At 35.9% G+C, this 13,318-nt stretch overlaps 1 protein-coding gene across 3 annotated transcripts in view; it reads right to left on the reverse strand.

The window, feature by feature from the left end:
* Positions 1 to 484: 484 nt before the first annotated feature.
* The window catches only part of FBLN5 (fibulin 5), a 125,125-nt gene continuing 112,291 nt past the window's right edge, over positions 485 to 13,318 (reverse strand). For 2 of the 3 annotated variants that reach the window (XM_003756132.4, XM_023501264.2), the window contains exon 11: positions 485 to 1,262. In XM_003756132.4, coding sequence (XP_003756180.1) covers positions 1,101 to 1,262 — 162 coding nt within the window. In that variant the 3' untranslated portion in view covers positions 485 to 1,100. Of the gene's footprint in view, positions 1,263 to 3,398; positions 3,468 to 13,318 lie in introns of all 3 variants that reach the window. The other variant, XM_031952292.1, reaches the window with a different exon arrangement.

The following is a 13,318-nucleotide window of genomic DNA, read 5'->3' on the forward strand; positions in this document are numbered from 1 at the left end:
CTTGGATTCAGAAAACCTGGAGTTGAGACCTGGCTTGGTCACTTATTAAGTTGTGTTACTTTGGGGAGATCATTTCATTGGACCTCAGTTTCCTCCTCTGCAAATCAGGTTAATAGTTCTTGTACTCCATTGTTTTGATGTTTGTATTTATACATATTAAAGTATTTATGTAAATATGATTTATTATGATAAAGTTGATCGCCAGAGAGTTGTTCATCATGATGAATTTTTCCAGACAAGGCATCTTATGAAGACCATATGTTGAGGTATGAAAAAGTTGGGCTTTACATCTTTGAAAGGAATATGAACTCCAGTGGAGTAGAACCACCAATTCTTAAACTACTGAACTTATATCATCATATGCTGTGCTACAACGAATAGAAAAATCAAATATGAAAGTGATTTTTAAGGGCATGTTGAAGGATTTTTATCCCACCCCAACTCACCCCATTCCCATTCTTTTTTTGGTTTTTTTAATGGGCCCAAGATGGTCAAGAAAGAATTAAACCATCAGACAAATTTAGGAACAACTGAAACTTCTTTTATGGTTGACAATTCCAGACATGTTTTTTAAACAAACTCTATAAAAATGCTTACATCCTGCCACAATTTGATTTTTATAGCCTTCTCAGTACATGCAAGAGCAAACTAGCTACACCCAGCATTCTCCACCAGTTTTTTGGGGCCATTGCAAAGCAGCTCCAGACAGGAAGGGGAAGGAAGAAAAGGGAAGGGCTGAGCAGAGGAAAGGTGTTCACAGTCCTTTGCATTATAATCATACCCTGGACAAACCTAAACAAATAGAAAAGACAGAAATAACCAAATTTAAAAATCACCACTGACATCAAATGGAGTCACATGATAATACACTTCCACATGTTTACATCATAGAAAGTTCTGGGGATAGGGGTAGTGCTTCCCTCAAAGTGTCATGGACCATCAGGTCAATAGGGTAATGCTGATTGTGGAGTCAGAACAGTTAGCACTGACTCCTGAGAGAAACATTCAGCAGGAAAGGGATAAAGTTCATTTTTCTCTTTTTTTTTCTTCTGTTTCTGCCATGTAGGAGTGTTTAAAAAAAAAAAACTCCAGCTTGGGACTTAGAATGGATGCTGTGACACATATATTCTCAGTCGGATGACAGAGCTGCCCCTGAAGTTGATGACGGTGTTTACAGTAATCATTTCCAAGTCTAGCTGGATGTCCCGGGGCCCTTTGATGGGGCGAGTCATCACCAGGGTGGCACTGATGGGTCCAGTTTGCTACAGAGAGAATAAAAACAATGACTGTAACAATCAAAAAAGCTCATACCTTACACTATACAAAGCAATTTGTTGACAGGAACTAGACTTTATTCCTTTGTCAGTTGAGTGTTTATTTTTCATTTGGATTCCTAGTTGGCCATGGTCTAACCTTAATAATAGGTAAGGTTAGAACTAAAGAATGTTCTGGTATGGGAGGTATGTACCTGTAATAAGAAACAAGGACCTAAGGTTCTAAGGACCTTATAATTAGTTTATTCTAAGGAATATTTTTATACTATGATACCTCCCTTTCTGAGGGCTGTATTCCACTTCAAGAGAAGGGATATAGTCCCCAACCAATACCCATTTTGACAGGTAAAGAGAATAATAACCAATTATATAACACCATGTGTGGGGCACTATACTAAGCATTTTACAAATATTACTTCATTTCATCCTCATAATAACAAATATTATCTGACTTGATCCTCACAACAATCCATTATCCCAAATTTACAGTTGAGGAAACTGAAACAGAGAAGGATTATGTGACTTGCTCAGAGTCATACAGCTAGTAAGTGCCTGATTTATTCACATTGTTCCTCCCAAATCCAGCACACTACCTGCTGCTGCAAATATCTAACTGCCCTACAGGAGTTTTGAGTGACCATGGCAAGGGCAGAGGATAGGACTTAGGACACAGAATGACTACCTTCACAAAAAAATACTTCCAGTGAATAACATTTTCTTCTTGAAATGATATTTCTAAGAGTGAAGACAGATGAAAAAGAAAAAATGAAATGGGAAAAAAATGTACAAATGCATCAACAAACAAAATAAAGGAAGGAGTTCAAATTTGGCATCCTAGAAACATTATCCTCATCAGGGAGTTGGAGAGAATAAAGTAAAGAATAGAAACAATGAAATATATCTTAGAATTCAGATTGGATTAAGAGGAATGAGGAAGGGAGAGAAGCAAAGGAAAATTTCTTGGAAAAAGGTATTTCTAGAGGATGTTACTTAGATGAAAAAGTTAGGGGAAACTGAAATTTTTGAACAACATGCTTAGCTAAATCATGAAGATTAAAAAAAGGGGAAAACATAGAGAATAATTAAATTCAAGGAATTTGAGATGAAACAATTAAGTGTCAATAATGGAAAAACAGTATCAAAGTAATAAAATAAAACATCATAGGAACAAATATTGACTTAAAAATTAACACAAACGGAATAAATAGAAGAAAGCTCAAACCAAAATATCATAATTTTAAATGTGAATTTGTTAAACAATTCAATAAAAAGATTATAATATAACTGAGTAATAAAACAAAATGTTTCCTCCTCATTACTTTGTTACATGTAAGAAACACATCTTAAAACAATTAATGGTAAGTTGAAGTGCAACTGGGGACTCAAGCAAATGAGAGGAACTACTATTCTGAAAGTGATTCTCAGAAACGTATTTGCCAAAGTGGAAATGTTTGCAACCTGGGAAGTAGTAGTCTGTCATTAGAATTTGATACAGAAGGAGAAAACCAATCATAGTCTGATATGAATCCTGCATTTGGGAAGAGCAAATTTTGAAGGATTCAGAGGATTATTAAAATACCATGGTCTAAAATACTATAACAAACCACCTCAGAGAAAATGCACAATTTGAAAATAGTAACAAAAAATTTGTGAAGGGGAGAAACTAATATGGATAACATAAGGAATTCATCACCCAAATTATATCCTTTTAAAGATATACATAAAATACAGAAGCAAGGGCAAATAATAGAAGATGTATACAAAGATATGGCATGAGTCTATAAGAATACCATCAAGTGCACTAAAGCTCAGACCAAAAATGCCTCTAGACACAAAAGGCAGATATGATTACTAAGTCACTGTCAATAATCTTCAGAATCAAGAAGAATGGGAAACCTGTTGTGTGGCTGGAAGAGGCAAATAGTATTTTGATTTTCAAAAAATGTTGGTTTGGCTTTAATTTCTGGCAAAATTCTAGAATGTATTATTCAAGGGATGGTTAGTAAACACTTAGAAATGGAAGCAATGGCGTAATCAAAAATGGGTCATGTTAAGCTGACCTCATTTCCTTTATCAACAATCACAGAACTATTAGATCAGGGAAAGAGTGTAGATATACTTTACCTAGAACTCAGAAAAGCATTGAACAAAGTTCTCTGTGCTGTCCTTTCAGGCTAGGTGGATAGACATAACCTATGTAGGATAACAGGTTAAAGATTTAGAGTTAAAAGAAATCTCAATGACTATCTAGTTTACCTCTCCCTTCTTTTATAGGTGGAAAAACTGAGACTTAATGAGGTTAAGTAGTTTGTACATAGGGTATATAGATGATAAATATGTCATAGGTAAGATTTGAAAGCAGGATCTTTAACTCTGGAGCCAAAGTGCTTTCCACAGTTCTGATTTGTAATTGATTAAACAGATCCAAAGAATAGTCATTAATGGATTCTTAACTTGGAAGGAAAATCCTGGTAAATCATTCCAATGATCTTGTGCTGTTAGCCTTGTGCTATTAAACATTTTTGTCAATGACATGTATGTGTAGATAATATGATCATCAAATTTGCAAATTGAAAAGCCTTAGAGAATACATTGAATGGTAGAGTACAGATCCATAAAGTTCTAACAGTAAGCCTAAATCTAATAAAATGACTTTTTAAAAAAAGATCAATAGTCATGTTTTAATTCAAAAATTAATTTCATAAGTATAAAATAGGGGAAATGACTAAAAAGCAGTTAGTACAAAAGAGATTGGAGGGGTTTAGTGGATTGTGAACCTCAATACATAACAATACAATAGAGAACACAAAAAATAATGCAAACATATTGAATTAAGACAGATATAGTGGGGGGGGGAGAAAAAAAAAGAGAAAGAGAATGTCTAGAACAAAAAGAAAAATGTATTTCTGTAGCCTGACATAGTGGACTCAATTCTGGCCTTCACCTCTTAAGAAGAACAAGAAAAAAATTAAAAATCCAAAGCATACAACCAAAAAGATAAAGGTTCTTGAGAGCATGCTGTATTTAGATCAATTGAAAGAATGCTTACAGTAATGAAGGAGTGCTTAAGAATTGATTTTTTTTAGTTTGCTTCTTTGAAAATTTCATCTTTCAAAAGTAGAAAAATCAATGTGTTAGATTTCTCTGCTAGACTTGATTCTTACCAACAAAAGGAACTAGGTCCTGAAGTAAAAACACTTGTCACCTTGAAGAGGAATGATAACAGTATCTTAGCATTTTTAAATAAGGAAAAAGATGGAGGAGGAGGGAAGACAGTATGTTCTAATGGCTAGAGAACGTGCCTTGGACACATATATTATCTGTAGGACCCTGGACAAGTCAGCCCAAAAAGAATGGAAAGTTCTCTAGAATAAGGTAAGAGCACAATCTAAGCAAAAAAAAAAAAAATTACAAATGATATACAGTAGAAGAGAAACAGCTAACACATTACATGACAGAATCAGAATCCAAAAAGATCACCCAAGATTAGACATTAAGAGAGGGCTTTGAATGATCTAATCACTTCCTTCAACAGACATCTCTCCAAGTATTGGATACTCTTCATAGACTCATTTCTCATTGGTTAGCATATACTTCTTCATTCTCTTTCCATTCCAATGGTTCTGAATTCCTGGCTGTCATTACACAAATCCCATTTCCCATTTCCCACTGTATGTTCTCTTACTCTCATTCCCCTCAACCCAAACCTCTCCCCCCATGATGGTCCTTCCCCAGATTTACCCACTCTATTTATTGCATTTTCTTGAATGACTACTCCCATAGCTAATAAATTTGCTTTCTTCTTAAGCCATTTTCTTTCCCAATTTTCCATCTTTTGGTTTTCACTGGTTCCCTTCTAATGATACTTCATCCTTGGCCACCTTTTCCAATCCTATTTTCACTTTCACTTGACTCACTCATCATAGTGGCAGAATAGGTATCTCCTCTTCCTTCTCATTTCCAGGCTTTTCCACTACTAAAATCACCCATTAACCTTTCTTCATAATCATTCAATCCAAAATTATTCTCCAAGATTCTGGTGGCTGTTATCTCCTGAACTTCAGGACATTCTCTTTTCTTCAGTGCCTAATTCACAGGCTTTTTTTTTTTTCACTCCTATCCTCAAACTAGAAGAATTAAGATACAGGTAGATATTTTTTTATAGATCTAAGTTCTTCTTGGTCTTCTGATTGGTCTTCTATCTGATTATATTTTATTATTCCAGTTTTCCTCTATGCCATGATTCTTTTGGGTCAGCTAAGTAGTACAATAAATAGTGTGCCTGCCTGGAGTGAGGAAAACTTGACACATATTGTGTCAGCTGTGTAACTCATCACTTAATCCTGATTACCTCAGTTTCCTCATCTGTAAAATGAGCTGGAAAAGGAAATGGGAAACCACTCCAGTATTTCTGCCAAGAAAACCCCAAATGGGGGGTCATAGAGTCAGACACAAGTAAAACAATTAAACAACAATTCTTTCTTTCACCTGTGACCTCCAATTCCTTCATCCTTTAGTTCTTTCCCAGGCCATCATCCCTGTGCTGGTTACATTTTCCTTTCTTCCCTATCTCCCCATTTTGATGAATCCATTCAATTTTAAATCCATTCACATGAATTCCTTGACTCTTTATCTTATTGCTTATCATGCCTTGCCAAGTGCCAACCTTGGGTTAATGTCATCTTCTCTAAACTTTGCTCCTATTCATGTATCACTGAACTAATTTGGAGAAAAATCATAAAATTATGTTGACTGAGTTAACTACAACTTTATTTCATATAATCTCAAGTGGGTCCTTAGTGTAACATGGGAGTCTTTTCACACTTACTTAATCAATTTACTATCCCTTACAGTACATTAGCCATTACAAACCTTTTTATCCACCCTCAAGCCTCCCATGGCACCCTCTCCATTCATCCTCTCAGGTGAGAACCTTATCTCATACTTCACTGAAAAAAATCAAGGCATTTACCAAAATAGTTCTCTCTTCTCCCCTCTTTCTTACATTACTCAGATGTCTTTCAATACAATTTTCTCCTTTACCCTTGTCTCACACAAAAAGGACCCTCTTTTCATTAAGGTAAACATCTCTACATGAACCCTTTTCCCAATTCCATATTATTTGATCCAGCAAATTGCCCCCTTTCATCCACTCTTTCTATTCCTAATTTTTAATCTCACTCTATCTACTTGTTCCTTCCCTTCCACTTATAAATATGTCTATGTTTCTCCATCTTTAAAAACACTTATTTGATCTGACCATCCCCACTAGCTATTATCCTATATCACTCCTTCACCTTCATGGTTAAATTACTTGAGATTTTATATATATATATATATATATATATATATATATATATATATATATATAATTTATTTTTCTACAAATTACTGGTAATTACCAGTAATTTCTTAAATATCAAATTTAATCATCTTTTTCTCAGTCTTCAAACTCCTTGACTGCTCTATAACTTTTGAAACTCTTGATCACTCTCTTTTGCTAAATACTTTGTTTTTTTAGGTTTGAGGTATCTCCAGTTCTCCTCTTATCTGTCTGATTATAACTTACCAGTATCCTTTGCTAGATTCTCCTCCAGGACCTACCCACTAAAGGTGGTTATCTCATAGGGATATATCTTGAATCCTCTTCTTTTCTCCCTCTATCCCATTTCACTTAATGATCTCCTCAGCGCCTGTGTTTTATTTATCATCTCCAGAATGATGATTTTCAGCTCTGTTTGTCTAGCCCTAGTTTCTCTCCTGAGTTCTAGTCATGCATCTTGTTGTTCAGTTGTTTAAGTCACAATCAACTCTTTAAGTTACAAAGATACTGGAATGGTTTACCATTTTATTCTCTAGCTCCTTTTACTGATGGAGAACTAAAGCAAACAGAGTGAAGTAACTTGCTGAAGATCACACTCCTGGTAAATACCTGCAGTTTGATTTGAACTTAAGAAGATAAGTCTTTCTGATTCCAAGCACAATGCTCTATCTACTGTACCACCTAGTTACCATCCATCACCAATTACCTATTTAACATTTTGAACTGGAGTCCCATAGCCACTTCAAACTCAACATATTCAAAACAGAGCTTGTCTTTTTTCAAGTTCAATAACACCAAGTTTGCAAGCTTGTTTTTCTGGGAGGAATGTTGCATCTTTTATTGTAACAAGAAAGCTGGAAAACAAGTAGGATTTGGGTAAAAAGACAGGTTCTGTTTTGAGTTGACATGACTATGGAACATGCAATTCAAAATATAACAAGTGGATTGATAATCCATGGGACTGGAGCGCCAGAGAAAGACTGGGGTTGTATACAAAGATATAAGAATCAATTACATAATTTAATTTATACTCTAATATATTTAACATCTACTGGTCATCCTGCCATTTAGGGGAAGGGGTGGGGAGGAGAGGAAAAATTGGAACAAAAGGTTTGGTAATTGTCAATGTTGTAAAATTACCCATGCATATAACTTGTAAATAAAAAGCTATGAAATAAAAAAAAAAAGAATCAATTACATAGAGATGATCATTGAATCCATGGTAGCTTTTCTCAGTGGCCTCAGCCACCATCAGCTGTAAAGGTGGGAGGAAGTCTGACATGGAAAGTCATAAGAAAAGTAATTCTGGAGTCAAAAGGCCTAAGTTAAGATCCTAGCTCAGATGAAATAATAGCTGTATAATCTTAGAAAAGTTATTTGCTCCTTATCTGCAAAAAAGGAAGGATTTTAACTGGATGACCTTGAAGATCTCTTCTAAACCCTAGATCTTGAGAGTTTTAGAAGAGAGAGGAAAAGTATCTATGGGAACTCCAGCTGCTATATTGTTCTCATCTGGGTTTTGGAAATAATAGCTTGCCCTTGTATTGATGACTGATTATATGTAAAGTTTATAAAGCACTTCCTCAGCAAATTTTTAAGGTGGGTAGTACAAGTAGTATTATCCCATTTTACAGATAAGGAAACTGAAGCTCATAAAGATCATGTGACTTGCCTGAGGTCACATAGTAATTGTAGGGAGGGATAAAAAAACAGGTTTTCTAAATTTTAGACTAATGACTAAACTTCATTGTGCTCTTTCCCTAAATCTCCTTCTTTATCACCAGATTCTTTGCTAGTGAAGAATAAAACTGCTTCTAAGATGAAAAAAGTGGGGAGAGACAATCCCTTCTCTTTCTAGCAACTCTCACCCTGGAGGTTGCATGCATGTGACTTTTTTATGATATATAGAAAAAAAATTTATTTTTTCTGGAATTCTGGAATCCTATAATTGACAGCCTGTGTGACTTTGGGTAAAAATCACCTCTCTGGCTCTCAGTTTCTTCATTTGTAAAAGAGGGAGAATTGTAGTAGCTGATTCATGAATTTCTTTCCTTTTCTAACATCCAAAGAATTATGAAGCTCATTCTAACATGATTTCACCTGAGTAAATAATGTTGAGAGGGAGAAGGAGACCAACGGGATGCTTTATCCCAACCACACATTCCTTTAAGGGAAAACCCATGCCAGCCTCTCCACAATACTTATGATAGTGAATAGTGAGGAATGCCAGTTATCACTGCCCCCACAGAGAGCTACATTGGCTAAGGGGAAAGGGGTCCATGGCCCACCCACACCAATGCACTCCTAGTCATCCCTCTCTCCCCACCCCACTCTTGAATGTACACTCCCAGCTTGGCCCTGGATCAGAGAGTATGTTTTCATGTGTGATGAACATTGTTTGACAATCAGGAAACAGCCTGGCTGGAGAATGTCAGCTCAGCTTGGCTCTGTCACTCTACTCCATGCAGATCACATAAAAGAAAACTTGGCACAATTAGAATCCTGTGACTGTGGCCCCTTTGCCAGATATGATCATGTCCCCAAACCACCTGGATAACAATAAATACCAATCATCCATCAAGACAATTCATTTGCCCTCACTGTGGCTCACTGGAAACAACAGGGTTCCAAAAGGGCTTAACAAGCAGCATATTCTCACTGAGTGAGAAAGAGTGACTGTGTGTATATGTGCAGAGCTAGGATTATTGGCTCAGCTGCTAAATTCTAAGAGGGAATTTCAGGGAAACTACCATACATAGTGTTAATAAGAATAGGAACAGGTTAAGCTATGCAGAATTCCCAAATAAAGAAACTCCCTCTCCTATGGCAGGCTAGCACTTTCCATATAATTTGGTTAGACCACTGAAAGGTTAATTGGAATGTACAGATCTCATAGCTAATATGTCAGGGGTAAGACTGAATCTGGATCTTTCTGGCTCCAAAACTAGCTCACTCTGCAATATTCTATTTAGGCTGCCTCTCAGTATGTCAGTCAAATAGGAAAAGTAGTGCATTACATGGCACAAAGGTGCCGTGGAATACAAGTATTTTCTTGCATAAAACATTTTCTTGCAAATGAAAGGCTGTGAACTGGTTGCCTGAAAGGAGCCTGGTGACTTTAGTACTTAAGTCAACAAGTCCATCTCTCCCTGATTTTACAGATGAGAAAATTGAGGTCAATAGAGTTTAAGTAAACTGAGATTCAAGGTCAAGAGTGAAAGAACTGAAAAGGCCTAAAATGTAGAAGAGATTAAAGGTGATTAACAAATCCACTGAAAAAGAATACAAGCTGGGAGAAAAGGAGCAATGTTTAAATCAAAATTCAAGAAAGTAAATAGAAAATTGAGTTGAGGTTTAAGCCAGAATTCAAAGGAACTAATCCAGAGAATTGGAAGTCATGGAGTGAGTTCAAGCACAAAAGATCCAAGGACATAGAAAAGATCTGCATAGAATAGATGTGAGAAAGCTATAAATGAGGAAAAGTTCAAAACAAAGGAAACTATTCATATGAAAAATCGGTAATAGAATGTCCATTTATAGCACAGACATTATAGCCTTCTAATGGGTGCTAGAGTCAGCTTGGACAGTCTCTCAAGAGCTGATTGTTAAATTTTCATTGAGAGCATTTGTTATTCAGTTGTTTGTCATGCCTGACAAACACTCCTCCTGACCCCATTTGGGTTTTTCTTGGCAAAGATACTACAGTGGTTTGTCATTGACTTCTTCAGCTCATTTTACAGATGAGGAAACTGAGGCAAACAGGATTAAATAATTTGGCCAGAGTCACATAGCTAGTAAGTGTCTGAGGCCACTTTTGAACTCAGGTCTTCCTGACTACTAGCCTACCCCTCTACTCACCATGCTACCAGCTACCCATATGAGCATTTACATTCCAGAAATAAACACTAGAAATGAAAGCTTGGGTTATTGTCTTATTCATGGAGAAAATGTTAATAATGCAAACTGAACTGGAATATCAGGTATTTTTTTTCCCAAAAAGCTGATTGTTAAACATTTACCCACATATTTTTGCCTGGCCCCCTCCTCTTTCAGGTACAATACAATAGCTGTGGGCCAGGACACCACCATTCCCTGGAAGTTTTCCATCAGTTCAAGGTTTTGACATAGTGAAATATTATTGGTGAAAGACCTTCACCAACCTGGTGGAACAATATTTGTTGTCAGAAGGAAGATTAGGTATCCTGCTATTTGAACTCAAAAAATTCACTCCTTGCCTCTGGTGTCTATTAGAATGCTTTTAAATGTTTCTCCACCGGTCTATCAAGGTAAATTTGAAGATGAAGTGATATCGATATTCTACCAAACTGATGAGACATTGTACATTTCCTGGCATTATAGTATAACCTCCCCCTTAGGTGGATTTATATGTACTCTGTGATACTTATTAAATGCTCCATGAATTTCATTTTTTGTTTTTCAGTTGCTACTTTTCCATTTGGCAATAGATTTTGGCCTAGGCACTGGAGAATGGCCCAGTTAGATTCAAAATGTTGAGAGATCCCAGGCACACATGAGACTGTTATTGAGCCAAACTACACCCTCCACACACACAGTCCATCAATTTAAAAAAAATAGACATTGTGGACCTATGAAACAGTACAGGGTCATTGTATAAGCCATATGGCATACTCTATTATATTGGCCATGGCATCTCTTGAAGGTTATTTTCTGCTTATTGTCCACCAGCATCCAATCAGATTGGACACTCTCTAGGGACCAGATTTGGCAAACTGTACCATCTATGCTAACTGGTCCAATTTTGATTCCAGATAGTAATAGAATTCAAGACCCTTTAATCATAATAGAGTCTCCTTTTCTTAACAAATAGTATTAGAGACCTGATGAAAGACATGGAAAGTTTCATAATTCCTTTATAATTTCATGTTAGTAGGACCAAATTAGTAGCAAAATTATAAGGCCAATGTGGTGGTAACTAAATATGTCCCAAAATTGAATGTGTCTCAGAATTCAGGAATGTCAGGTTATTATCTAGTTGGGAGTCATGGCTAGGTAAGAAAAATATTTATTCCAGATAACACTTCTGGTAATGTACTAAGCAATTCCTACATTCCAAGCAATGTCCAAATTAAGAAAATCAAGGCAACAAATGGCCAAAAAACACTTGGAAATGTGTGAATGGTTCATATCAAGATTGAGCAATTATAATATTGTTATATTGAACAAGAAAAACCTTCATCTTTTTGATCTTTGGTCCAGAAAGAATTGCATGCCTGTTCATTATCTCAAGTACAACCAGGAAGAGAATTTAAGGTCCCAGGGGATATTATCTTTGCTAGATGAAGGTCATATATATTAAATTCCTTGAGGCTCCAGAATTTGCTAAAGTTGTGATAGGCAGATATGATCATCATGGAATTTAATATCAAGAATCAGGAATAGGAAGAGTGTTAGGGAAGCTGTGGTTTTCACTTGGAGTGTGGACTAGAAAGATGCAGTCTCTGTATTACAAAGAGATCATTAAAAAGAAAAAAGGATTCCACACGTGCAAAAATGTTTGTAGCAGCCCTTTTTATAGTGACAAGGAACTAGAAATTGATTGGATGCCCATCAGATGTGGAATAGCTGATTAAATTATGATATATGAATGTAATGGAATATTATTATTCTATAAGAAATGATGAGCAGGCTAATTTCAGAAATGCCTGGAAAAACTTACATGAATAAGTGAAGTCAACAGAACCAAGAGAACATTGTACACAGCAACAACAAAATTATACGATGATTAACTGTGACAATCTTGGTTCTTTTCAACAATTAGGTGATTCAAGGCAATTCCAAAAGATTTCTGATAGAAAGAGCCGTCCACATCCAGAGAGAGAATTATGGAGACTGAATGTGGATCAAGGTGCAGTATTTTTACCTTTGTTGTTGCTATTGTTGTTTTTCTTTCTTATGTTTTTTTTTCCCTTGTGATCTGATTTTTCTTATACAGCATGATGAATGTGGAAATATGTTTAGAAGAATAGCATATGTTTAACCTTTATCAGATTACTTCTGTCTAGGGGAAGAGAGTGAGGGGAAGGAGGATAAAAAAATTGGAACACAAAGTTTTGCAAAGGTGAATGCTGAAAACTATTTTTTGCATATATTTTTAAAATATTATTTTAAAAAAGAAGAGAAAGAAAGGGTCTCTATCAAAATTCCCCCACTTATCCATAGCAGTGGGAAGCATAACATATGAATAATCCTATTTTTAATTGTGCCTTGGACCAAATTATAGGTGAAATAGATCTGTTATTCCACAACCTAGAGAGACTTTTCCTTATTATATATCTTACTTTGCTGTTGGAAGGAGAAGAACAGTAGAGGAATTGGGACTTTATGTGGGCATATTGCAAGACAAGTATGGGTCAGTCAGTGATTAATTACCTCTCCCAGATTAGGGAATTTTCCTGCTAATTCATCTCAAGGAGACCTGTCCAAATCTTCTTTTAAAAAAAAGATTGATCAGAGCAAGTATATTCCAAAATAAATCCTGGCTTTTGGTTTTGCCTTAAGGAACAGGACTATTTTGCCATATTTATGCTTCTGTATCTGAGCCAGGGAATCCAAAAGCTAGCTACTTTGAAGTTAAAAGGAAATACGGAAAGTCTCCAAGTTCTCTCCTAAAGAAATTCCTCCACATCATCTCCTAGATGACATTGCCTCATGAGGTAAGGAGTGGATGAATGGGCAGCTA

The sequence above is a fragment of the Sarcophilus harrisii genome, chromosome 2 (assembly GCF_902635505.1).
Source record: "Sarcophilus harrisii chromosome 2, mSarHar1.11, whole genome shotgun sequence".
Classification (NCBI taxonomy): Eukaryota; Metazoa; Chordata; class Mammalia; order Dasyuromorphia; family Dasyuridae; genus Sarcophilus; species Sarcophilus harrisii.